This window comes from Fonsecaea monophora (assembly GCF_001642475.1).
Source record: "Fonsecaea monophora strain CBS 269.37 chromosome Unknown Scaff37, whole genome shotgun sequence".
Lineage (NCBI taxonomy): Eukaryota > Fungi > Ascomycota > Eurotiomycetes > Chaetothyriales > Herpotrichiellaceae > Fonsecaea > Fonsecaea monophora.
Genome location: NW_019173968.1, coordinates 108,706 through 134,643, shown reverse-complemented (window position 1 = coordinate 134,643; position 25,938 = coordinate 108,706). Strand labels below are relative to the sequence as shown.

The 25,938-nt window shown below is 52.3% G+C and overlaps 7 protein-coding genes across 7 annotated transcripts; 3 read left to right on the top strand and 4 right to left on the bottom strand.

The window, feature by feature from the left end:
• Window positions 1-438: 438 nt before the first annotated feature.
• Window positions 439-1,403, top strand: AYO21_05728 (hypothetical protein; the record flags this gene model as incomplete). The annotated part of the gene is made up of 3 exons (XM_022655695.1): window positions 439-665; window positions 717-806; window positions 860-1,403. 3 exons carry the CDS (start codon window positions 439-441, stop codon window positions 1,401-1,403), a joined length of 861 nt encoding a protein of 286 aa, XP_022511999.1.
• A 1,552-nt stretch (window positions 1,404-2,955) lies between these two features.
• AYO21_05727 (leukotriene A-4 hydrolase/aminopeptidase) lies at window positions 2,956-4,833 on the top strand (the record flags this gene model as incomplete). Its single annotated transcript, XM_022655694.1, has 1 exon — window positions 2,956-4,833. The coding sequence occupies one exon, from the start codon at window positions 2,956-2,958 to the stop codon at window positions 4,831-4,833; it is 1,878 nt and encodes a 625-aa protein (XP_022511998.1).
• Window positions 4,834-5,534: 701 nt separating this feature from the next.
• On the bottom strand, window positions 5,535-6,803 carry AYO21_05726 (hypothetical protein; the record flags this gene model as incomplete). Its single annotated transcript, XM_022655693.1, has 1 exon — window positions 5,535-6,803. The coding sequence occupies one exon, from the start codon at window positions 6,801-6,803 to the stop codon at window positions 5,535-5,537; it is 1,269 nt and encodes a 422-aa protein (XP_022511997.1).
• A 1,129-nt stretch (window positions 6,804-7,932) lies between these two features.
• Window positions 7,933-14,042, bottom strand: AYO21_05725 (hypothetical protein; the record flags this gene model as incomplete). The annotated part of the gene is made up of 2 exons (XM_022655692.1): window positions 7,933-9,212; window positions 10,247-14,042. The coding sequence occupies 2 exons, from the start codon at window positions 14,040-14,042 to the stop codon at window positions 7,933-7,935; spliced, it is 5,076 nt and encodes a 1,691-aa protein (XP_022511996.1).
• Window positions 14,043-15,311: 1,269 nt separating this feature from the next.
• On the bottom strand, window positions 15,312-16,588 carry AYO21_05724 (hypothetical protein; the record flags this gene model as incomplete). Its single annotated transcript, XM_022655691.1, has 3 exons — window positions 15,312-15,613; window positions 15,663-15,899; window positions 15,949-16,588. The coding sequence occupies 3 exons, from the start codon at window positions 16,586-16,588 to the stop codon at window positions 15,312-15,314; spliced, it is 1,179 nt and encodes a 392-aa protein (XP_022511995.1).
• A 4,000-nt stretch (window positions 16,589-20,588) lies between these two features.
• AYO21_05723 (hypothetical protein) lies at window positions 20,589-21,724 on the bottom strand (the record flags this gene model as incomplete). Its single annotated transcript, XM_022655690.1, has 2 exons — window positions 20,589-21,555; window positions 21,660-21,724. The coding sequence occupies 2 exons, from the start codon at window positions 21,722-21,724 to the stop codon at window positions 20,589-20,591; spliced, it is 1,032 nt and encodes a 343-aa protein (XP_022511994.1).
• Window positions 21,725-23,555: 1,831 nt separating this feature from the next.
• Window positions 23,556-25,924, top strand: AYO21_05722 (hypothetical protein; the record flags this gene model as incomplete). Its single annotated transcript, XM_022655689.1, has 3 exons — window positions 23,556-23,954; window positions 24,013-24,221; window positions 24,277-25,924. The coding sequence occupies 3 exons, from the start codon at window positions 23,556-23,558 to the stop codon at window positions 25,922-25,924; spliced, it is 2,256 nt and encodes a 751-aa protein (XP_022511993.1).
• Between the last annotated feature and the right edge of the window lie 14 nt (window positions 25,925-25,938).

Genomic DNA, 25,938 nt, shown 5'->3' with positions numbered 1-25,938 from the left:
TCCAGGTCAATAGTACCCTGTCTACCTCTGCGAGTGGTGGGTTTCTGGCCAGGACCCTTGCTTGTCCGCTCTGTCAAGTACCTGGCTCAATTTCGCGGCCTGCTACAAGTGTATTTGTGCATACGTCTCCACCAAGCACACAACGATGGCGTTCGGTTGAGCGGGTTAGGGGCTCTCCTCTCCACCGAGAGGAGAATCATCGATCGAGCTCTGTGACGCGACCATCATGATGGCATATATTATTTGGATCCCTCCCTGCCCCTGCTCATGGGACAGAAGGATCTCTGTGTGCTTGTGTTTCTTGCTACAGCCTCTGCAAAGCTTTCTTCCACTTTGAAACTAGGCCGAGTCCTTTGACCCTTGACCTTATACCTGCGGGCAGCATCTATACCTTGTACCGATCCAAAGTACTTCCCTAAAGCATAGAACATTGTCAACATGGCCGCCAACGTTCCCGACGTCGAGAAGGATCATGCCGGTAGCGACTCTGTCAACGGCAAATATGACCTTCACCACGACCACCACAACGAGGAGTCTGCACTCAGGAGAATCCGGACGGCCGGAAGCATTTCCATCACACCAGAGCTCTTCGAGAAGATCTACCTGTCACCCAAGAACCGGGTCTCTAACAACATTCGGTCAACCTTTGGTAACCCGACTCCTCTGTATGTGTTCCGGCCTCTCTTCTGTTGATTCCACCAACTGACCAAAGTTAGTGCTCTCGTCGGATTTCTACTGTCTTTGACTCCTCTTTCGAATGTCCTCCTTGGATGGCGCGGAGCTGGTGGCCTCGGCGCGGCTGAAGTGTAAGTACTGAAAAGCACCTTGGGACTGTCTCGATCTGACGGTGGATGCGCAGGGGCGTCTACTACTTCTTCGGCGGTCTGCTCATGGTGTTGGGTGCCTTCTTGGAATTCATCCTGGGCAACACCTTCCCCTTCGTCGTCTTCGGCTCCTTTGGCGCTTTCTGGCTCTCATTCGGAGCGACCCTGACACCATATTTCAACGCATCCATTGCCTACGATCCTACAAACCCAGCACAGTCGTCCTCAGATCCGGTGTTCGGTTCTACATTCGCCTTCTTCCATGTTTACATGTCGGTGTTGTGCTTTATCTACTTCATCATCGCCCTCCGAACCAACCTCGTCTTCGTGCTCATCTTTGCCCTGCTCGTTGCCGCCTTTGCATGTCTGGCAGAATTCTTTTTCGAGATTGGCGAGGGAAAGGTCAACCTCACCATGCAACACTCGGCCGGAGGGATCACGTTCGCCGTGTGTCTGCTGGGCTGGTACCTCTTCTTCGTGCAACTTCTTGCCGCTGTTGACTTCCCTCTTAACCTCCCTGTGGGCGACCTCAGCCGATACATCAGGGGCGCAAGTGAGAGGGCTGAGAAGACCGAGTGAACGAATCGGAGCTGTGAGGGGGTCTGTGCATAATCAGAACTGGTAAGACGAAGCATGAAGGGTGGGATCGGCGTGCGTTGGCAAGGCATGGACCGGAAAATTCTTTTGCAGAAGGTTGGGAGGACTGCATGGGGTTCCAGTCTCCCGCAGCTGCAGAACTGTTGGGTAGTAAAGCAATGAGAAGACGACAGAAGGTTTAGTTCCGACTCATTACGATACGACAGCTGTTTTGAGTAAAAAATTATATGTTTTTAATCTGTGAATGTAACGCAAAGGGATCTTCAATGTATCCAATCTGTACAAGTGCACAAAGAGTGTCTGCGACAGCTTCGTTGTGGCAACCTGACGTCGAGAAGGTCTTGCAACGAGGCTGTGCGAGGTATACGGCGTAGGGGACGGTGAGGAAGCGTTAGGAGGATTCAAGCCCACTGCAGAGGTTCCGAACACCTGCAGGAGGATGCTGTACAACGCACCCGGATAGCTTGGATTGTGCAGATAGCAGCGGGGGAGGGCATGACCCGGACCGAACACTGCATTGTCCAGGTCCAGAACAATCATTCCACCCGTATCGGGAGAAAAGGAGAGCGGATCAACGACTCAGTTTGGATGTCACCATCCCAATTTCCTCTCGTCCGGAGCGAGGCTGATTGGGCTTCGAGGCTTCCCGACACAAGCGTACTTCGTAACTAGCGAGTACCTTTGTTAGACCTGCCAAAAACAAAATCCTGACAGGGCTACCAACCCTACCTCATACACAGCATGTTACCGCAAAGTGACGCGAGGTTATGCTTGACTCACCGAAGCTCAGGTCCTGAAACACACCGCTGACGAACCCCGTCGCAATAAACTAGGAGTTCGGCGGGTTCTCGTAGTGCGCGGAAGCGGACTTCCAGGGCTAGACAGTGGGTGGATTCGTGGTTGCATTTTCAGTCCCTCTAGCCGCTCTGCTAGGGCTTGGAGGCTTGGGGGTTAGGCATAAAGGCAATGCTGCGGAATGAATCCACATGCTAGAGACCTTTCGTTTCGCGGGAGGAACGAGGGATGAAGCTCGGGTCAAATGTACGGAGTACAGAGTATGGGGTACAGAGGACTTGATGTGGAATATGGGCGTTGAGTCTGGAACAATACGGAGTCAGGATCATGGAGCATCGACCTGCACATGCGCTACGAGGGCAGTTTCTACTTGGTATTTGTGCAGTCATTACGGCAGAAAATTATTCCGATCCGGTGCCAAGCAATCGCGAGACTCACCGCCAGCCTTCAATCCAGCCACGCAACTTGCCAGACGTTACAACTTCTCTGAGATGCCCATCATTCGCTCAATATCTACTGGCATTCTGAGACCGACAGCCTAAAAGGGTCATAGCAGCTCTTCCACCTCAGAACTGATTGGCAGGATAGGTTGTTGTTGTATCTTCACCGCATGGTCGGAATCCAAATTTGGGCCACACCCTTCTTGACGTCCATCCTATCTGGAACTCTATCAAGATTGGCCTTTGGGAAGCCTGGCCTTGGTCCTCGAAGCAGACTCTGTGGGACCATAGTTCGCAATATGGCAACCACCATTCACACTCCTCGTGATCCGAACACCCTTTCCAATTACAACAATTGGCGGACACTCCACACCTCCACAAGCTTGGACATCTTGTTCGACAAGCAGAAATTGAAGGGCAGCGTCGTCCACAGCTTTGAGTCCATCACGGATGGCGACAGTGATGAGATCTTGCTCGACACCAGCCATGTGCAAATCCACAGCATCAATGCAGATGGCAAACCAGCCGAGTGGGAATTGCTCAAGCGGGTCGAGCCATACGGCAGTCCCTTGAAGATTAAGCTCGGTCGAAAGCCACAATTGAACGAGAAGATTGACATCGAAATCAACTTAGAAACGACGTCCGCCTGCACCGCATTGCAATGGCTGACTCCGGCCCAAACTTCCAACAAAAAACATCCGTACATGTTTTCACAATGTCAAGCCATACACGCTCGGTCCATCTTCCCTTGTCAGGATACCCCGGATGTCAAAGCAACATTCGATTTCCTGATCAAGTCGCCCCTGCCGGTCATCGCATCCGGCATTGGGGCCAAAGACAATCCGGTGTCCCCGTCCCGCAATGGGTCCTCTCAGCTATACAAATTCCACCAGAAGGTGCCCATTCCCTCGTATTTGTTTGCTCTTGCTAGCGGTGACATTGCTACCGCCAACGTAGGCCCTCGGAGTCTTGTTGCTACCGGCCCTGATGAGCTCAAAGAGTGTAAATGGGAATTGGAAGAGGATACAGAGAAGTTCTTGAAGGCGGGCGAGTCACTCGTCTACCCTTATGCGTGGGGTGAGTACAATGTCCTTATTCTCCCGCCGTCATTCCCCTATGGGGGCATGGAAAACCCCGTCTATACATTCGCTACGCCTACTATTATATCCGGGGACCGTCAGAATGTCGACGTGATTGCTCACGAATTGTCGCACTCCTGGTCTGGGAACCTTGTCTCCAATGCGTCATGGGAACACTTCTGGCTGAATGAAGGCTGGACGACTTACCTCGAACGGCGCATCCAAGCGATCGTGCATGGTGGCGACCAGTGGCGCGATTTCTCAGCGGTTATAGGGTGGAAGGCGCTTGAGCAATCCATCAGTGAACAGTTTGGAGAGCAACATGAATTTACGAAGCTTGTCATCGACTTGAAGGGCAAGGACCCTGACGATGCATTTTCGAGCATTCCGTACGAAAAGGGTTTCATTTTCTTGTACTACATTGAGAAACTGATCTCCAAGGAGGAATTTGACAAATTCATCCCTCATTATTTTGAGACGTGGCGGGGCAAATCACTCGACAGCTATGACTTCAAGCAGACATTGCTCGACTTCTTCAAGTCCAACGAGACGGTCTCGCAAAAGCTAGCTACCATTGATTGGGATACCTGGTTCTACAAGCCCGGTTATCCGCCCAAGCCTGACTTTGACACGTCGCTTGTCGATCAATGCTACCGGCTTGCTGATCAGTGGGAGAAATTCACCAAGAACCCCAACCCTGATTTCGGACCCAGCAAATTCGACATTGATGGCTGGTCGGCGAACCAGATTGTCGTCTTCCTCGAGAAACTGCTTACGTTTGCGGACAAGTTGCCTCAGCCGCACGTCAACTACATGGGTTTCATCTACGACCTGAAGGAGACGCGAAACGTCGAGATCTCGGCTCGATACTATCAAGTCGCGATGAAGGCTGGGGACTGGACGATTAAGGGATTTGTCACGAAGCTCCTAGGGGAAGTGGGCAGGATGAAGTTTGTCCGGCCGCTGTACAAGGGGTTGATGAAGATGGACTATCAGCTGGCGGTTGAGACCTTTGAGAAGAACAAGGACTTTTACCACCCGATCTGCCGAGGCCTTGTGGCCAAGGATTTATTTGGGAGTAAACAGGAGCAAAAGTAGGGTATGCATATGGTGAGCAGTTCTGCGCGATACAAGCACGCCACGCACGACGCCGGGCAATAAATAGCATGGGCATGGGCATGGGTATGGGAATAGGAGACTTTTGGCCAGCTCTGCCGGATGGACGTTTCTTGTCTACGTATATTCATTCACGTACTATATCACTACCATCTCGAGAAGGAGTCGGGACAAGAAACACGAGCAAGTAGTTGAGATTACAGGTCCTGCATGTTGTCATTAGAACCGCCCGCTCCCTGCCCCGAATATATATACGTTTATGTACCTCGTACAAGTACTGTGTATATTTGTGTGATATTCATGTGTATATTCATGTGTATTATGTAAGTGTTTACATAATGTCTATCTGTACACCTGTACCTCGTATAATGTATGTAACGTATATGTGCTGCGTACCTAGAAAACTTTTGATCTCTTCTAGAGGAAGAGGATCGCTCACTAAGCCACGCTCATGCTCATGCTCATGCCCATCCATGCTGATGCTGATGCTGATGCTGATGCCATCCATGGAAAAAAGACGCCGCGCTATGCTGTGATATGCTGTGCTATGCTCCGAACGTGACCATGTAAAGAAATATGCCGGGAGTATCAAAGGGACTGCATGCTCTCCCCATCATCCCCTGCTCAAGCAAAACACCTGGGCATGCAATGCAATTCCGGTCTGGAGAAAAAGAAGAAGGCGATTATGACGACGACGATGACGAATGATGCTCCTTCATCCGCACCATCAGGATCCGGAGAACCTCGTCTTCCCAATCGCTCAGGTCGAGCCACTCTGGCACGATCATGCGGTCTTTGGAGATGAAGATGCTCTCGCCCTCGACGACCTCCTCGCCGAGTTCTCTCTCCTCCCTGGATTTCTGCCGCACCGTCATGGATTGGTGTGTCTCGGTGCCGACGAGTCGGGGAACCCTGTCGGTCGACGAATAGGTCACCGCGCGACTGAGAGTCCGCATGATCTCGGGCGATGACCCGTGGCCGTAGCTGTCAGCGCCGCCTGCCTCGGTAGTGGTGTCTGAGAGGTCCTCGATGTCCGCCCCGCCAGGCGACGATCGGCGTTTGGTGCCCGTCTCGACATCCCCTCCGAGCCCATCAGTCCCCAACTTCCTCGCCAGCCTCGCTTGCCTCCTCTGTTCCCTGAGGTGTTTCAGATCGACCGGCGTCCACCAGTACACCGGGTAGCGTCTCCCGGAGAGATTGTTCACCACAAGCGCGCTGGCCAGCATCAACATAGCCGCCAGCAGCACGAGGGGCAATAACCACCATCCCAGGTCTTGGATCTCCTGGTTTGTCGCCGCCAGTAGCGCAGTGGCGCCCGCGGGTGGGTGAATGGTTTTTGTGAAGCTCATTAAGATGGATGCGCATCCGACCGCGAGCGCGCCGGCAGCCCACCTCTGCTCTTCGAATCGGTCTGGCGGCAGCAACAAAAATAGCTTGGTGATGCCCACTCCAATGACGGCTGCTAAGAAGTGTCCGAAAATCAGGTTTCTCGGCTGGGCCAGCGGTGATTCAATGGTATTGTACTCCAAGATGGCTGCAGCGCCGAATGACGCGATGACGATGGGTACCGTGTGTCCCGACAACTGGGGAAGGGCGAGGAAGACATTTTCGATGATGGCGACGCCACAGAAGGCACCGACTAGGATCGACAGGTAGAGAAAGAAGGTGTGGAGGTGATAGGTATAGAACCATTCCGACGGATGGAAGTATTCAAGGTACGACTTGGGGAGGAAACAGAGACACGGGTGATGTGCGATGGTGGACGAAGGGGTGCGGTAGCCGAACCAGTACGAGATCCAGGGAGGCAGGAATCGCAAAGGATTGCGAGGAATCCAGGGATTGAGGTAGTTGTCTATGTCGAATGGTGACCTGGGCTTCGAAGCGGGCTTGGGGGTGGGATTTGATGGATGGGGCTTGGGCTTGATTGAGCCATTGGCATTCGTTTGAGGCATGGTTCACAGTAACGCTGATGTTTCGACACAGAGACGACAGTCCTCCTGATTTTCTCTTGAAGAGGCGTCTTGCTTGACCTTTGCCAATGCCCGAGACCAAGGGCCAGCAAAGGCTTTACATATACCTCTACATGCCAATGTGAAACCAACCTCCGCGGCCAGAGTTCCGGCGAGTCGGGTAAACGATGGAACTGGGTTTGAGAAAGCAGCGGGAGACAAGTCAAACGGATCAGATCAGATCCAAGGGCACCCATCAACCCATCAACCTACCGAATTGTAATGAGCCGCGGAGTTCCTGAATATCGACCCAAGGAAAAAACAGCAAGAGGAGCACGGGAGACACACACGCGAGACACGCTTCGCCGCCTCAAACGGGTCTCGAGGCACGAGCGAGCCCCCTTTTCTGCATGCAGCGTCACGGAGTGTGCATTTTTCTGGCTGACAGAAACGCTGTCTGTCTAGTGTTACATGAGAGAAATATGATGACTGGTAGATCCGAGTTAATTGTAGTCATGAAAATTCCAGGAAGGGCTTGTCAAGTGGCCAATGGTGGATAGAGAATCTAGGCTGAAGAGGGTAAAGAGATCTCTGGGGTATCTGGGACAGTAAAGCAGCAACATAGCTATAGGGAAGGTCGTTTCCATAGTGGATGTGAAAGGGTCATGGACGACGTTGTCAAGCTTTGCTGGTGTGGGAGATGAAAATGAAGCATGAAAAAGTTTCTGACAATGTCCGGCTGTGAATACTACCGAGATTTAGAGCGGCGGAAAGCCCAAGTAAGAACTAGAGCAGCGACACGGCCAGTAACAAAGCAGTAGCTCACCAATCAATTGCTCTTTGTTCAGCCGGAAAGCATGGCCGCCATATTTTGCAGTGATTTTGCACAGTGACGTCGCTGAGCCACTAACTGCATCCGACCGCAAATGACGTCGAAAACAGCGCATTGGCCCAACAGATGGAAAAAGCAGCAACTTCCGGCACCAACCAACGGCAAGTTACCATGATGTGATGCCATACCCCATGTTGCGTGACAGCACGTGACTTTGATACTCTATACCACGTGACTGCGTGCCTGCGCCCTCACATTTCAGTCTCAATTATGCCTTTCGTCTTCAGTGTCCCACGACCACTACACCTTCACCCTCGCCAACTCACTTCGCACAGGGATATTATGCTCAGGGTGTGGCTCTGGAAATCCTTCGACACGAACCCCCTTCCTGAACATCAAACAATGTGTCGATCCTCCGAAATGGAACATGCCAATCTCGTCGCCCTTCTTCACATGCTGACCCTCCTTGACCGTGATTTCGCAAGTCGATACTTCGCACATACCGATGCCTAGAAACGCCATGAGCCCAAGAGCTGGGTTGTCTGCTTCAAAGAACATGATCGCCCGTGTGGCCGTGGCTGTCAAATATCCTTGACTGGTGACTTGCCCCTCAGGATCCGCAGGGTGGTCGGGTTTGAAGTCTTCGAACAAAGGCTCTGAATAGTAAGTCCCGTCCACCACGTATGCTTTGACCAGTTTGCCAGAGACAGGTGCATGCCAGCGATGATAGCTCAATGCGCTAAGAAAAGCTTGGTATACGGTCCCTCCAACGAACTTGTCCGCCCAGGGATCCTGTGCCAACATGTCGATCACCGAATACGGCTGTCCCTTGAGCCAGAAATGGTCTCGCGCCTTGACGTCGCGCGCCACCTTGAATGTCTTGGATTCGCACGCGTTTGCAATCACATTGTCGTCCTCGGGACTGGCCACCGGCCGTGCCTCCTCCTTGAAGAGCCGCGTGAAGAAATCATCCCAGGATTTGTAACCCATGTGAGGCTTTGATGGATCGCACTGGAACAATTCCTCAAATTTGTAACCTGTCTTGCCCAAATTGGCTGTCGTGGTGAGCTCCTTCTGGCCATGCGGACCAAACCAGCTCCCTTGAGCGTCTTTCTCCAGGACCTTTGCCGATTCTGGAGAGCGAAGAAAGTCTCCCCATGCATTGAGGACTTTCTTCAACATTTTATTTACGTCTGGGTCAAGAAACACGGCGTACCCCGAAGCTGTTCCCATGGGCCAATCGAAGAGGGCGTTGAACGGAAGGCCAACCAGTCCAGTGCGCGCCGAGCTCTCGGACCATGATGGCGGCGTGGTCAACATGTGATTGATGACACGAAGCATATGGATATAGTCGCGGACCTGGGGATGTCCCTCACCGCGAGGGTCGTTGTTGTAGGGCTCCTTCTTAGGGACCTGCTCAAACATGGACTCAAAGAGCATGTACACTCGAGTGTTGTTTTCGATCAACTCCTTGAATTCGACCAAGACCGGGTGAAGATCTTTGGGGTTCTGATCCACCTTTTGGATGACGCCGCTGAGCCATTCTCGGTGAACGTCGTGATCGGGGAGCCAGTCACCCACTGTCTTCCGTCTGCGTGTTTAAGATGTCAGTGACTGCCAGACACGGTTCACGCCAGTTGAGTTGCTCGTCGTGATGGGGGTGTAGGGGGTTTTCTTACCTGTGTTGACGATCGTTCTTCATGCCGAACGGTGGGGGGTGGTGAGGTGCTCTATAGCTCAACTGGCGGAGAAATATTACTAGGTAACGATGAGTGTGTCTCTCACAGAGTAGATATAACGGCAGGTGCTGTACCAATACTTGGTGGTTGTGCTGGTGGCATGTCACGACTTGCGTAATCGTCCCCAACATTCAATACGTCACTGTCCCTGACTGGGTGCCAGTGAGTCAATATCCATCTCCACCCATAATACCTGCTCATCATTGTATACCTACCGACTCGCCGAGTACACGTATACATGTCACGGAAAGAAGACGAGAAATAATAGAACGAGCGAGACTTGACAGCAGTCGTATGCCTACCTCCCTAGGTAGTCGTACAGGGTACGAGGATCTAGGGAGGTAGTACCATTCCTTCGGTTTGGAGAAGTAACTCATTACGAGGTACATGCCTCGATACCTGGGTAGCTGCTTAGGTAGGCGGATAGGTCAATATATTTTCTATGCCCCTCCTACTGAAGGACCCTTGTTGATATAACCTTGTGCCATCCCATCACCAGATCCCATATCCAAAGGAAGGTTGGTAGACAGAGAGAATGTGTGTTCGTGCGCCGTGCTTTTTCCGTACAGTTCCTGCTGCACAATTCCCTTTCCCCTTTTTTTTGGTTCAATAAACACAACCCCAGCCCAGCCACTCCCTCAAAAACTCCACAACCCCTGATGATGTCCTTTGATGCCTTCGCCAGTTATGTCAAGTGTATCTTATCTTACATCCCCGTAAAAAAAAAACCACCATAGCACCTTTTTTTTTTTTTGAACAGGGAGATAAAACAGTCATGTCAGCTTTTGGTCCAATAGCCAAGAATCCCTGGTGCTCATGTCACTTCACCATCATCAAAACAATCTATCAGCTCCAATTCTGCCAAACACACTCACATCCCCCAGTCCCTCCGTCAATACCGCCTGCTTCCTGGTCGAATCCAGTGTCGTCGCTGATGGTGCCATTCACAAGACCTGGCGCCGCGTTGATCAAGGTCCCTGAAACACTTCTGAACTCTGGCACGATCGTCTTTATATCGGACTGGATAACCTGTAGTTGATCTACGCCGTAACAATACACTGCTTTCTTGTTGATGTTGCCCCCATGTCGGTCAATACTGATCGTCGTCGGGTACGGAAATGAGCCTGGTCGGCTGAAATCGGTTGCTGAATTGCTGCTCCCTCCGTCGGTCGAGTTGGTCCCATTCGAGGCGGCAGGGAGAAGCGTTGCGCCAAAGGCTGGGTTGGTCCACATGCGGACCAGGAACCTCGTTTGACTAAAGGTGCACCGCAGTCGGGACTGATCGCGAGTGGAACCCCCGTTTTCGTCCTCGGGGTCAATTCCATTGTTGTCTGTAAATTCCGAGGTGTTCAAGGCTGCCGTCGAATGCAAGAAAATTGCCTTGTCGTAGTAGATGTAGAAGCCGTAGTGCTCGTCCGCTTGACCTCTGTTGTATAGTTTGATCGGCTGAGATGAAGGGTACGGATCGTTAGGGAGGAGGTTGGCAGGCGCAGCACTCCCATCGCTCAGGACGTCGGGCGCCGGAATGGCATCTGAGGAATTCGTCGACTGACGCCTTCGAAGCTTGGAGCCTGTCGGGCTAGATGCCGTGGCGGTTGTATTTGAAGGGTCGATAGGAAATACTGGAACGAATGTAATATAGAAAGGCGTCTGCTCCCCCTCGAACGGCTTCGTGATGTTGTCGGTCGTGTTGCCCATGAAGATCTGGTCCGCCCGGCTTGGTGGCGTCGGGTTAGGATCAAACAGATCGTTTGTAAACGGATCGTCCGCCCTCTTCCGCAGGCGCCGCTCTGACCTCTTCCTGAGCTCTTGTATGGGCACCGTCATATTCGCTGGTACAGTGCCGTTTCGAAAGTTGATCTCGAATCGAAAGTTCGGCTGGTCCGGAGAGTTGGGAGCAACCTCGAACTGCTCCTCCTTGGGCAGAGCACAGCTCCACATTGTGTTGGGTCCCACACATTGGGACTGCTGCTTGACGACATCGGGTCTGGCTATGGTGGATATGCCCGTGGGGATGGGAGGATAGCCGGTAAGATTAAGCCACTGGCTCTGTACAGGAGTGCTGTCGCCTGTTCTTGTGAGGAAGGTGGCCAGGAGAACACACGCCAGGACGATGATAAATAGGATTATGCCAATGATAAGTGTCCATCGGCGTTTCTTTTTCTTGTCCGCGTCGTCCTTGTTGCCCGCCTTTTTTCGACGAAGAAGCCCTTTGAGTCTGGTCATCACACCTGCCTTTTTGACGGTTTCTGATTCGTGCGAAACTGGCATTTGTTGCCTTGTGACTTCCTGTTTTTGGCTGACTTCTTGGGTCGAGGTGGTAGATTCAAGCCGCTCCATGGCATCTCTTCTCGTTTCCCGAACAGTGTTGTCATCTCCACTTGCGAATCTTTCGCTATAAAATGTGTGGTTATGAATCGTGACTGACGGTGGCTGCGTTGGCGCCGGCGCTTGTGGTCGGTCTGATGGTGTGGTTTGCTCCAACGAACGTGGTTGGCTGGGTTGGTAGTCGACTTGTGTCATCGGGACGGCACCTTGAGATGTCATTGTATGCTGCATCGCTGGAGAGACAGGGCCTGGTGACAAAATTGGCGGTTGAGCCGCAACGGCAGCGATACTGGGATAATGTGCTTCACGACGAGTCTGTTCCGTGCTTGTGACCGACTGCCTTGGTGCCTGTGAGGTGTCAACCGCGGGGAGCAATGGTGAGGCAGCCTCCTTCTGTTGTGATTCCACCTGTTTGACGTCCGGGCTCTCCACAGACTTTGCCTTAACAACCGCGGCGGTTTCTGCTTGTCTGACATTTGGTGACAGTTCTTCAGGCTCTGAGCGGATGGAAACACCACGACTCAGCACTCTCTCTTCATTGGCTGGAGCATCTGCAGTCTCTTCAAGGTCAGCATCAACCCGCCTCGAATTAGAGACGTCCTGAGCGGGCTCAGCAACGACTCCTTTGTCAAAAATTGAATGAAGCTTTGGTAATCTGCTGGCACAGGAGTGGTTGTCGCATTCAAAGTATGGAACACCCGTCAATTGTTCGACAGCACAAGCATGGTAATATTCTGCTGCAAGGCCTTTGGTGAAATCGACGACAGCCCACGCTGTGCCTGGGTTAACATCTTGTACTAAATGTGGAGATTGATCGACATCAGGATGAGGTAAATTGGCGGGAGGAGAATGCAAACTGCCATCTCTTTGTTTTTCCCATGTTGTCCACCTCGACCAAATGCTTGCCCTAGCACTTGCCAATCCGAGCCGCCGAGGTGTTTCTGGGGATTCGGAGGTGAGAGGAGAAACGATGTCACTTCTGGAAAGACGTATATCGGCTGGCAGCGAAGGTACTGGAGGCGTGGCTGGACTCTTGCTCTTGGGTTTCTCTGTGGTGGTGCCCTTCCTCGAAAGCATGGGCGAGAGCATAAGATTCCACCAACCCTGTGATTTGCGCCGTCTGCTTTCTATATCTGAGGGGAGAATTTGTTCTTGGCTATCGGACGACATCCTCGATATCTCCTCCAGAGATTGATGGGATCCGCCGTCACTGTCATAGTCCTCTGCATCCTTTTGGCTGGCACCTCGGGTGGATTGAGCAATGCTTGCGCCTATCGTTGGCTGAACTTGGTTATCACAGTGTGCGTGTCTCAACGGAATCTTCGGCACCGGCGGCAGTTCACTGTCTCGGATCTGCGTTTCGCTGCGCGTATATGGAGAATACGTGCTCGATATAGGCCGACCCTTGCCGAAGAAAGGCGGTTTCCAAGAATCTGTTTCTTCAGCTGGAGTAACCACGATTGCAGGCGTGTCTGGCGTGATCGCGGAGTAGGGATTGCTTACGCCACCAGCAGAACGGTGTGCGTCCAGTTCGTGTTCGGGAACACTAATTCCTATAACGATTGATCGAGCCTCCGGGGAGTAATCACTTAGGGCATTGGTTGGTTCTCGGAGCTCCTCCTCTTTGACAATCCCATGAGCTTGTCCCCCAGTGTCCATCTTTCCGATCACCCGAAACTCCTCCCCCGCCTTTCGCGCCGCTTGTGACTCTTGTAACTTCGAAACAGCTTGTCGGGCGATGGTCCTCTTCAAGACCTCTCCATTGTGATTTAGCGGTCCTTTCATGTTGTGATTAGGAATAGAGTCGGGTACCAAGTGGCTTACATGCTCAGCTTTAGCCGACAGGACGGATGTGGTGTATCTCGGGCCCAGGCGAGGTCTTTGTGACTGCACCTGTTCAATGACAAGCCCATCAGTTTGCGCTCGTTTGGCCTGCGCTGGGAAATTGGTGACAATATTCAATCCTGGGCGAGTCTTCTTGTCGGTTCGAGGTCCCACTAACTTCTGCTGATGCTTTCGTCGACTGGACTGCTTGCGCTTTGGTTCCGAAACCTGTCCGTTTCTCGTCGTTTCTCGACTATATCTCTCAAGGTGGAATTCATCCTGGCCACTCGAAGATCCAGTGTCATCGTCGGAAGAGCTGGAAGCGAAAGGATTTGGGGAAAAGAAGGTCTCGGTTGGTGCCAATGTCATACCGCCATTAATGGGTTTAAACGTCGTGAGAGGCTCCTGTTGAGGGGACGATAGTGGAAACGCTGGAGCAATGCTGGGCTGATGGTGCACTAATTCAGTTTCCTTCGAAGTTGCACCACGACTGTGTGGGCTTCGAAACCCGACCGCCATCACTGAAAGTGAATGATATTCTGGAGAAGGTGATGGTGTGTGCAGGTAAAAGTAGGGACGAAATTTGGCATCGCTTCTTTTCAGGCGGCTGAGGATTTTAGGGAGGTTGCTTAGGCTTATCGCTGTAGCCTTCTATTCATTGTCCATGTTTTTGAGTCAATATGTTTTGCTCTCGGTGGATCAACCAGTGAGACCGTTTCAAAGTCGACAGTTAGTGCGTCTTGTGAGCGTGGAAGGAACCTGCCTGCGGAATCAGTGTAGATTATTGTACAATGAATATAATAAGAAGGAAATAACAATAAGGAAAGTTGACAGGAATGTGAAGAACGAAAGGAAAGTTCATGGTGGCATCACTATTTGACTTGATCGAAGGCGGGAACTGGGTCTGGCAGAAAAGGATTGGTAGACATCACGATATCTACAGTTGTCAAGGTCCATCCGCGCCCAGCGGGGGCAGTCGTCAGACGAGGCTCCTCTGAGGCTTCTCTGAAGGCTGCCAGGCCCCATTGTTTGTCTGAGGCTCGGGGTTGCAACACGTTTCCTTGGATCTGAGCTTGCGGCGGGCAATGTCCCAAACTTAGATCCTGGGGGAGAACAGTGGATATGTCATGATATCCGACCTGGCGGCTAGCCAGACTTCAGAGTCGATTGCTTCAGGTTGAAAGGCGGTCGATAACTGGAGGAGATGAAGTCGAAGACGAAATTACGCGCGCGGTCAGACAAAGATAGAGGAGCAACGAGAACCAATCGCTGGGCCACAAGGCTGTATTACATAAGACGAAATGTTTCACAAAGCACGTGACAAGGCTGCGGGATCCAAGCGGCTTCTTTCATATTTTGGTACAGAAATCACTCGCGGAGACGTGTAGCTTTATATCTCCAAGACTCGTATACACAGACCATACCGGCCGTAGTCTGAAAAGAAGAACCCAACTTATCTAACAGTTGAGAGCAGCAAGTCTCTAGCTTCTGCTTCGAATGACTGTCGCAACCTTATATGCGACGCAATGGGGCTCGACAGTTCTCAAGCCCCAGTGATTTTGCTCCATGCCCTGAAAAAAACATATCCCGTTGACCATGGTATCATGAATCAAATGATCGACCCCACCCCTCGGAGCCCAGAAGTCGTGCCTCTTCCGTGAATGCACGATGCTTTTGGCTAAAAGCTCCACAATTCCAGTGTAATGCACAAAAGAATCAAAATGTCAAAGTAGTGTAACCCAAAAGAAAATAGTCCGATGGGGAGTGCCCGAACCATGAGAGACAGCACTATCGCCGGTCATCATATTGTATGCCTTGCATCGAGGTGCTGCCCATTATCGGCGGAAGTGTCCGTGCTGGTTCGTTGGACCCATCAATATGGTTGTTAAAGTGAGGTCCGTATCCAAGAGGACTCTGTGGCATCACAGTCGGTGGAGGGGGAAAGGAGCCTTGAGGTTGCTGTATTCCCTGCATCTGTCGATTCATTTCGTGCATCTTGGCTTCAAGTTCCGCCATCTTCATGCGCTGGTTCTCAAACTCTGCTCGTGCTTGCTTGTTCTGATTTTCAAGTTGTGTAATGTAGTCAATGGCTAAGGAAGATTAGCGGCATTCTGGGCTCACGGCGCGGGACAATCTCACCTCGTGACAGCGTTTCCCATTTACTTGACTTATTGTTTTGACTGGCTGGCAATCGGCTTCTCAGCTGTTCAAAGCAATCCTTCATCTCGCTTCGTCTCTTCCGCTCGGCTAGCTTGTGAGTTACTCGAAGTTCTGGTGTTCGGCTGTAGGGCGTGGTTCCGTTCGGAGAGTCGGGATCGCCTCGAAGGCTGTCTAATTGTTTGTGTTGCAAACTGTGATGATGAGTATCGGGAAGTTCTGGCACTGGTTAGATGCATCACAATTCTCTCGCTATATGAAAGCTTACCTTGCTGCCCTAATGGTAATCTGTTCGACTCCATTGTCAAAATACTGCTGGAGAATGACTCTGCGAAGCTGTTCCTCCGCGAGTACGTCGATGGTGTTCTGCCCGGCGGACGAGGCGCGTCTGGGTCAGGAAAGGCATAAGCCTGGCCTCGAGTCGGGGCTTCTGCACTGTAGACCTCCTGTTTCGGGTTCTCGAGAATTGGGGGCGCTACTCGTCCTGCGGCAAAACCACTTCTTCCACCGCGACTCGAACTAAACGAGGAGATTGGACCGCTCATTGTTGAATATCTGCCCCCTCCTCCAGCATACCCATTTGTCTGGATGCCTCGCTCTCTTTGGAGGCCAGAGACGAGGGATGTCTGAGAGGCATTGGTGCTTGTATAAGGAGATGTAGGGCCGAGGCCGAGGTTATTCATGCCTGTATGTATGCTGTTGGAAGCCACACTGCTCCTCCGCGAGTCGTCAAAGTCACCACTGCCTCTGTTTGGATTGGAGTTCGGGTCTGACGTTGGCGGTGGAAGTCCGTTCGGTTGCGGGTGCAGGCCACCGTTGAACGGAGCTGGAGGTGCGGAAGGGTTGTCTGGAGTGTAAGGAGATGTGCCTGTGCCGGTCGGAGAGTGGGCAGAGTTCAGGTATGGCATCGAATTTGTCGAAGACCCCGACACTATGAGCGTAAGGTTAGCAACACATCTAGTCATTTCCGCAGGGACCGAGCACTGACGGGTACCGGGAGTCATCCAACTTCCCGAATCTCTCTGGGGTGGATGAATTGAGAGGTCTGACGGGGCTCTGTCCAGCGGCTGGACTGGGAGCTTCGAAGTCAAAGAAGCTATTGATGGCAGTGTCTGTGGGAGACTGTGAGGGGGATTCGACTCCCAAGGACGGTGGCTCGTGGTCTCCATCATGTCAAAGCCGTTGATGTGTATGTGTCGAATATGATCAGCTCAGATGGCGAGCAGAAACTGCCTCCTTGCGCATATGGCGCTTGAACACGGTCGTGAAGATCCCTGACTCGTCGCTCGAATCGCTCGTGATTCCCAAAATTTATTGGTCCGTAGGATCCAACAAATGGAACGTCGGGCGCACTCTGATGAAAAGGTGATCGGGAGAAGCTGACACTGGAGCACCAAGTGGCACAACACTTTCCAAGAACGATGCGACGACCCAGCGCAGAATGGGGCCTTGTATCGAGTGACCGGGAGTGGGATCAATGCGCTGCGCGATGTCGAAGGAAGAAAAAAGTCGATCGCTTGATAACCAGGGTGCAGTAGATGAGATCTTAATCCTCTGGTTGTCGCAATATCCTGTGCTCCAACACCAGACTCTTTTACGAGAAGGTCCGTCCCAGATCGGAGAGCGCCCGAACTGGTTGTCCTTCCAAACACTCTGCAGGGTGGGAGGTCTTATTCAGAAAAACGTGGAGCGGAAGATGTTGTGGAGCCAGATCGAGGGCATGCAGCTTGCCAGAAGAAAGGCCGCGAAAATACGGTCGTTCAATCTGGTGAGGTCGTGAGATCAGGTGTCGCACAGAGGAGCGGTCGGCGGGAGATGGCAGAGGAGGGATTTGATCTAGTTGCGGTCGACTGCAGAGATGGTTGGAAAGATTGTCGGTTTGAGTTGGCGAGATCTGTCCAAGATAGCAATCTTGAGGGGCAGATCAGAAGTGGCGCCAGGAGAAGTAAGGATTCAAGGAGAGGGTTGAGGTTTGGTCGACCCCAGAGGTTTGGAGGGAGGGATTGTTCCCTTTCCTGCACAGGGTCCGAAGTAAGAAAGGTCGCAGGTGGGCACTATGGCCAGCGACAAGGGGGTGAGAATGATAGGACGGGATAATTCTGGAGGAGTCCTGGTCAAAGCATGTGCTATGTATACTTTGACTATGGCAAAATGGAAAAAAGGTTGAGCCCAAGGCCAAAGCCGAAAACAAGTTTCAGAGGCAAAAAGAGGTACGTTGCAGAAGAGTTAGAGAGAGAGTCGAACGTGGACGTGGAGATGGATATGGAGATGGAGATGGAGACTACAGATGCAGACGCAGACACAGACGGGCAGGGCCCAATCCAATGCCACGGGAGTGGGCCAATCCACTCATCCATTTTGGAAGACGGATACTGGATCAAACCATCAACCCATCAAATCAGGTACGTGGTGCTTTAATCCGAGTCGACATGGTAGAGACGTTCTTGGAACTAGATCGGGGCTACCAAAGTATCCATTGGGAATTGGGGGAGAGAGCTTTGGTTGGGTATGGGTGGTTGCTCTTGGGGGGGCTTTGCTACAAAGAAGCGTGGGTGCTTGGGTACTTGGGTGGCGCCCCGGCTTTCTCCTCGTCTCTCTTCTCTTTTGCAGAGCCGGACTAGATTGCTTTGGGTATTTGCTGTAGTCGTGACATTTGAAATTTAAGGCCATGCCTACTACCAGGCTGCGTAGCTACCCAGCCAAGTAGCTAACTACCACTGGCTTTTCCTACATGATGCTATCAGTGATCGACTACCACTACTCCAAGGAGACGAACTTTGGGAGGTGATGCCATCTGTTTCAAAGAGAAAACAAGACGGTTGTTGCATGGTGTCGCATGAAAGCCAGTTACTGGCACTACAGGAGATCTGGTGTCTGACATGAGAAACGTGGAAGGACAAGGACAATGGGAAGGGGGGCCGTGAGGGTGCTGGGTCCCCTGAAGCCCGAAAGCCTGAAGCCTAAAGCCTGAAGGGGGTGGTTCCTTGGGTATGATCACCCGGGCCAAGGCCCGTGGCCCACTCCACCATTATGACCACCACCGCCCGCCGCGTCAACTCTACTTACTTGGTAGGTAGGGACGAGTTGGATATGAGGATGGATAGGCATTACCTACAGTGCTACTTGGGCACTATAAGTACGAGACCCGAGGTGAATGCAGGCACCTCATACTCTTAGACGCTCAATTTCATCCCTATTGTCATCCGATGTTTGCAGACCTCCAGGTACTTCCCCCAAAGGAGACCTATCACTTGCAGCAATGACCAGCGATCGCAAGACCCTCCTTCTTCGGTCTACCACTTCCAGTATCCGAAGTGGATGAGCGACCTTGATCCAACCCACGTGCCATTCCTTGCTTCTTGCCGCATCTCTGAACTTCTTTTGCCCGTCTTTCGCATGTTTTTTGCCATGTACCACCCGCCGAATCTGTCCGCTGTCCGTAACTCTTTGCCTGAATAGCCGTTTTACTTACTGCTCGACTCGTGGCATCCTCGTGTGAGATGCTTCCTCTACCAACAGCACCAGCTCACCCAAATCGATCGTACTTTTCTTTTCGCCTAATTGTGCCACCGGGAGTCTCGCGAACCAGACTCACAATCGTCGTTCGCTCGCTCAGTTCAATGGCCTCCACATCCGGTCATAAGCACATTTCTACCTACTCCGTATTCCTACTTTTGACAGGGAGCCGAGCAAGCCGCATGCCGGCAGTTCAATGTTTAAGTTATTGCTATGCTGCATTGGGGCCTGGTCGCCGGCCACCTTGCAGACAGTAGCCCCAAGGTGCCCCCCTATCCCGAGGGTTGCAGGGTCCATCATCTTGAGTTTCCATGCCTGGTCCCGGCTCTTTCCCCCAAGAAACTAACAGGGCGAGTACTAATGTTCCTGGAACTAGGCAGTGGCCGCACCCGGTGGTGCCCTATCGAATCCTGCAATCATGAATCACCCTCGCCCTGGAGACGATCTTTGCCTTTTTCCATTAGCTCTCAAGCCTCACTTTCTGCCACTATTGATGGCCAGAACCCACGGGCATGCATGCCAAATGGAATGCAGGAACGGTTAGATGGAAAAGTTCCAAAAAGGCCATCGTCACGAGTTGGACAGTTGGGCCAGACAATGCCAGAACAGATCGCGCGTGTTCTGCACCGGCCGTATTGAGTCACGACTGCTACATCTCCATGCTTTGAAACTGGAAGATGCTTTGCTGACTCGCAACGACCCCCAACTTCGACACCAACCTCGCCTCTTGATGACGTCGAAAAACACGAGGCCTAAGACATTCATCTTGCTTCCCCCTCACAAGAAAGCACCATTAGCCTGGCTTGTGTTCTTCCCGATCCCGCTTGCCGGCAGGAAAGGGGGCGAATCAACCAGTAGCTAGGTGTTTCGCGCAGGGGAAGAACCACGTGGCAGCGGCAGCTAGTCGAAATCCCTTTGTGTTGGGCAATCGCGAATCCCGTCTTCGCCATCGCAGGAGCACTCCTACAAGGACACGCTGCAACAGACACGCTTGCCGTTACGCATACACGAAACTTTGTTCCGCATTGAGAATCCTGCGTGATTATATGCTCTCACTCCGCTAATTGTGGCTGGCTAACAAAAATGAAAGAACAGAACTCAGATGCCACTTGGAGCTCGGACCATCATGTGGCTTGAGACAAGACTAATGGAGACGGTACGATAGTCCGAAGCCGAATTGACAGATTGCGAATGCACTTGGATTCATAGGCCTGTCTCGCTTTCTCTTCGACTACCAGCTAGTATCCACGAGTAGCCCGGCACTCAGAATCTCCTGAATGGGTCCACCCTTCTGTATCCCAGTGAAATGTCTTTGACCCACAGTATTCCCCTTCAAGGCGATCCTCAAGTACGGACTCAATAAGGAACATGTTGTGGCTGCTCTATGGTGTCTTAGGCTGCTAGCCTCTTTTCCGCGTTGAGCAGATCCTCCACTGTGTCTTTAAGGGTCACTCTGAGGGGTGTGTATTTGATACCCAAGACCTTCTCCGCCTTGCTTCCGTTCACCTGGTATACTGGCTCTCGTGCGCCCGGAGTTCCTCGTGGTATACGGTCCTGGATCTGCGGGAAGTCATCGCGGAGACCGTCCACAGCTGTTTGATAGTCGAAGTGGGATCCGACAAGAAATCGCTGACCACCCGCTTCTTCCAGCTCGTATGCACGCAGATGAGCCAGAGATACATCTCTTACGTCTGCAAAGCCCGCAAAATCAATTGGAGGAACATCTTTGGTGGATCCATTGACAAGCTTCCAGATTGCCTCTGTCGACTCGTTGAGGTGGTCCAGAGACTTGATTCCAGCCAGTGAAGGGCCGAAAACCCATGGTGGGCAGACAGAAGTGAAAGAGAAGGATGGTTTGTTCTTCTCAATCCATTCCCAAGCTGCCCTCTCGGCCAGACCTTTTGCAGCACAGTACGTGAAACCACCGCTGGACGAGTTCTTGGCCTCCTCATACGTTGCAGGGTTCCAATCCGACTCGCTATACGTATAGTCTGGGCGAAGACCTTGGCTGAGGTCAAGGATACAGGCAAAAGAAGCCGTCAGAACGACACGGCGTAAGGTTGGTCCTTGGGTGGCCCCAGCCTTGAGTACATTCAAGACGCCGTTGATCGAGGGTTTCAGAAGCTCTTCTTCATTGTCTTTGGGGTTCAGAATGAAGGGATTCGCCGTATGAATGACTCCTGTCACACCGTCGACTGCCTCGTTGAAGGCATCGGTGGCCGCCATGTCGGGCACGACAACAAAGGACAACTGATCGGCGTACTTCCCATGAGCCTGTTTTATGCCAGCAATGGACTTCTCAGATCGGATGGTTCCGCGAACGCGGTATCCGGCTTCCAGGAAGGTATGCGCAATGTGGCTAAAGCAAAGGTCAGCCCAGGAGCTATAGTTGATGCAGGATCTGCGCAGCGACCACCCCTGGCCTCGCAATGGACCAGAATATGCTGGAGGGGCACCACTTACGAAGCCACGAAGCCTGAAATACCAGTGATGAGAATGGTCTCATCCTTTGGCGAGATCGAGCCCATGGTGATGGTCAGGATAGACTGATGAGGTAGGAGAAAGGGTCTGACTGGTCTATACGGTATGTATTGCGATGCTTGTCACTCTCTTTGACGTATTTGTGTCCAAAGCTTCTCGCTCCTCAGGGTGGTAGGTTTCTTTTATAGACCAAATGTGGCAATGTCCGGACATGGCGGTCGCTCCCTTTGCGCGCTTTGCCCTTGGGCTTCATTATATCCGAGTCCACCTCCGTGTTTACGGATTCAATCGACATTGTTGGCTCCCGGAGCATCCAGATCAACATCCCGCCTGTTTACAAATCTGGCGTTCTCTTGGCCACGAGCTGACCAACGAGGATGCTCACAACCCCTGTCAAAATGGGTTTAAGTCAATTCTCCGGTGGTGGATTTGCACAAACTAGCCCGGACACACAGGGAGAGACTTGTACTCTACACGAGCCTACGTCGAGTGCAACGCGACATGTGCGCCATTTCCCTTCGATATGGTTCGTCAAGCCAGCTGAAATTGTTGCGGAGGAGTCCGGAAACACGAAGTGCCAGGAACACCATGAATCAGCAGGCCAAGCTCCGCTGGTGGCATGATGACCTCAAGGACATGGATGCGATCGAATCTGGGAACGAAGGGAGCGGTGGTGCGGCCGCTTGGAAACATGCTCTAATGCTGGCAGGTTTGATGGACAGTGGCAACCCGCATATATTATATTACGTAGTCAGACACTCTTAATTACACTTGCCGACCTACACAGCTTTTACACACAAGTATCGACGACAGCGACACTCCAGCCATATAGCGGGTATACTGTGTCACCATAAAATTGGGCGTTTGAAGACCTTTTGGCGCCTTGTTCGATAGTTCAGTGGCAACTCCAAAGTTCTCTTTGGTTCAGCCTCTTGGACCTTTAGTGATTCGATTCGTTCGCGCCAAAGTGTTTACCACGAGCCGCGGCGGTATTCGTGCACTGCCGCCTTCGGAGGCGCCACCGCGGGTTCGCACCTATCACCAGCTTTACAGGGCTCTGCTACTCCACAACTCCAGTTTCTCAGCCTCACCAGGCTCACCAGCGGCACAAATCTTTCGCTTGTGCCGATCGTACAGCTGCTGAAACGAAACGAGGTAGGGGTTTCTCAACAGAATGTACGACTGCTAGCATGCACTCGATGGGTCTATGACCCTCAGTTCGTCCTGGTATATCCTCCGGGAAAGCTGGATGATTGACTGGAACCTAATCCTGGTGGTCGCCTGCGTCTCTTGAACAGGGCTATCATGTTGCTGTGCCGGCTTTTGGTCTCCTCGATGGAGTTTATACTTTGGCAAAACACCCGTGCAGGCAATTAGCCGTTCATGCCTCTACGTGGTGGCCAGATGACTCTTCCATCTGCCTGTATCTTGACGCTAATGGACCTTTGATCCCACGCGGATCAGCCTTGAGCCAAGGAGATGGACGAGCCTACCAGGCAACCGGGGGCACAGAAGAGCTTCACTGCCTCTTCGAGGTGACTATTTGAAGGGGATTGTCCTCCGCAATCATGAGCAGGTTCTGCCCTACGACATTCCAGATTGTTTTGACTGCGAGAAGTCTGCTACAGCCCCATCCCGAGAAAGCGCAGGAAACCGTTCGGCCGGAGGCTAGCCAGCTAGACCGCCTGATTACAACAAAGAGAGCGCGAGCATGACAAGGTTGGCGGCATCAAGCGCAATCATATCTGCCTGAGAACTGACTCAAAAACAAACATTAGATCAAACAGGACTGTTATAAGCAATCCGCATCTCGCACAGGCTCTTCAAATGCCCTCAACATCCTTACCACTTCCCACTTCTGATCAGCCTATTCGCACCATGAGCAGCTCCCAAGCCGACAGCACCATGTCGGAAGACTTTGCCATTGTGGACCATCCCCGCGCACTGCCTCTACGCCCTCGTTCAGTACATTCTGGTGACCATGCAGTTGCCGAAATCCATCCCCTCCAAGATATGGAAGCGTTCATTGTGTCTGTCCAACCACCGCAGGTCCCAGAACAAGGTCTCAAACGCGCCTGTTGCGACATTGTGCTCGTCATCGATGTTTCTGGGAGTATGTCGGCTGCGGCACCGCTCCCAGAGGTAGAGGACGAGCATGAGAGGGAAGCAGCTGGGCTGAGCGTTCTCGATCTCGTCAAACACGCTGCAAGAACCATCCTGGAGACTTTGGGACAGGGTGACAGACTGGGTATTGTGACTTTCTCAGATGATGCGACGGTGAGATGGCCCACATGACTCCGAACCATTTGCACAATGCTTACCGGAAGACTAATAGGTCGTCCAACCCCTTACATTCATGAAACCTGCCGAAAAGAAGGCAACATGGACGAGGATCGAGAAGCTACGGGATGATGCATGCACCAACCTCTGGGCCGGCATCCGCACGGGGTTAAACCTGTTCTCGGAAGCGCCGCTTGTTGACAACATACAAGGACTCTACGTTCTGACTGATGGCCAGCCAAATCATCTCTGTCCGAAACAAGGGTATGAATGCGAGACCTTTGACAAGGGATTTTGATTGATCGCTGACGGCATACAGCTATGTTGCAAAACTCGGCCCAATGCTAGAGGCTGCAGCCCATGACAGACCCGTCATACCGACCATTCACACGTTTGGATTTGGCTACCAGATTCGCTCCGGTCTGATGCAGTCGATTGCAGAGGTAGGCAGGGGAAACTATGCCTTCATTCCTGACGCGGGCATGATCGGAACGGTATTCGTCCATTCGGTTGCCAATCTCTACACAACGCTCGGCATGTCGGCTTCGTTGGAAGTTGAGCTATCCAAGGACATTTCGATAGGAACGACATCTGGAACTTTCGCTGCCGGAGAGCGAGGACACATCCTCAACCTGGGAAACATTCAATACGGCCAGTCCCGAGACGTGGTGTTCGTGTGCCCAGAGGGTATACCCGAAGACACGGCCATCACTGTGACGCTCAAGTATACCGTCGCCAACGGAGCTACCCGCGAGTCTCAGAGTTGTGCAATGTTTTCTGACAAGACAGTGAAGCCTCACACCTGGGTGGAATACCATTTGCGCCGAGCACAACTCTGTGGATTCATATCCTCTCTCTTTCCTTTGAAGTCTGATGGCCTGCGCAAAGACAACATGGACAAAGGCTCTCTCGTCGAAGCACAGAAACGCCTGGGTGACATTATTAGCGTGATGCGACAATCTCCTAACAAAGATGTACCTGAACTCAAGGCGCTCCTGGAGGAGCTCGTCGGCGATGAACCAGCAGGCCAGATCTCCAAAGCCCTCACCTGGACGTCGGGCAAAAACTACTGGAATAAATGGGGTCGTCTCTATCTGCCCAGCTTGCTCCACGCACATCAGCGTCAGATGTGCAATTCATTCAAGGACCCTGGCCCGTTGCTCTACGGCAAGGATAGTCCACTCTTCATCAAATTCCGCACCGAGCTCGACACTGCTTTTGACAATCTCCCGACTCCCAAGCCATCTCGTCCCCCGAGGGTGGTGTTCACGTATAGCCCCACTGGTGAAGTTACGGGGACGAGAACCATAGCGCACCGAAATGTCAGTATGAACAGCTACAACTCGTCTTCGGCACCTTGCTTTGAAGGCAATTGTTCTGTTTTGATGGGGGATGGAACGACAAAGCAGCCAATCAAGGACATCAAAACAGGGATGCTGGTATGGACGCCTAAAGGGCCACGAATGGTGGGTGCAGTTTTGAAGACGAGAGTCCATGGCCAGGCGCAGACGCTGTGCCGCGTGGGCGAGTTGCTGGTCACCCCATGGCATCCAATCAAATACCAAGGACAATGGCGATTTCCCAACGATGTGGCCGAAAGCAGTTTGACATTCAAGGGCAGTGTCTACTCAATGTTCCTCGGCCCGTGCTTCGACCCTGACGGCCACGCTATCCAAATCGGAGGTCAAATCTGTGTCACACTCGGCCATGGGCTAGTCAAGAGCAGCCAAGACGACATTCGCGGACACCCTTTTTTTGGTGATTACGAGCAGGTGGCACTGAGCCTGCTGAGGCTACCAGAGGACAATAAGGGGCGCTTGACATGTGGTGGGATGCTCAAGAATGTTGAGACGGGCCTGGCTTGTCGATTTTTGAGACCGTCTCGGAGTTGGTGCAACCGCCATCAAGAGTGGACGAGAGTGGATGAACATGAGATGCCTTGCCTTAGCAGGGAATCGCGCCTTTAGATGAACGACTCGCT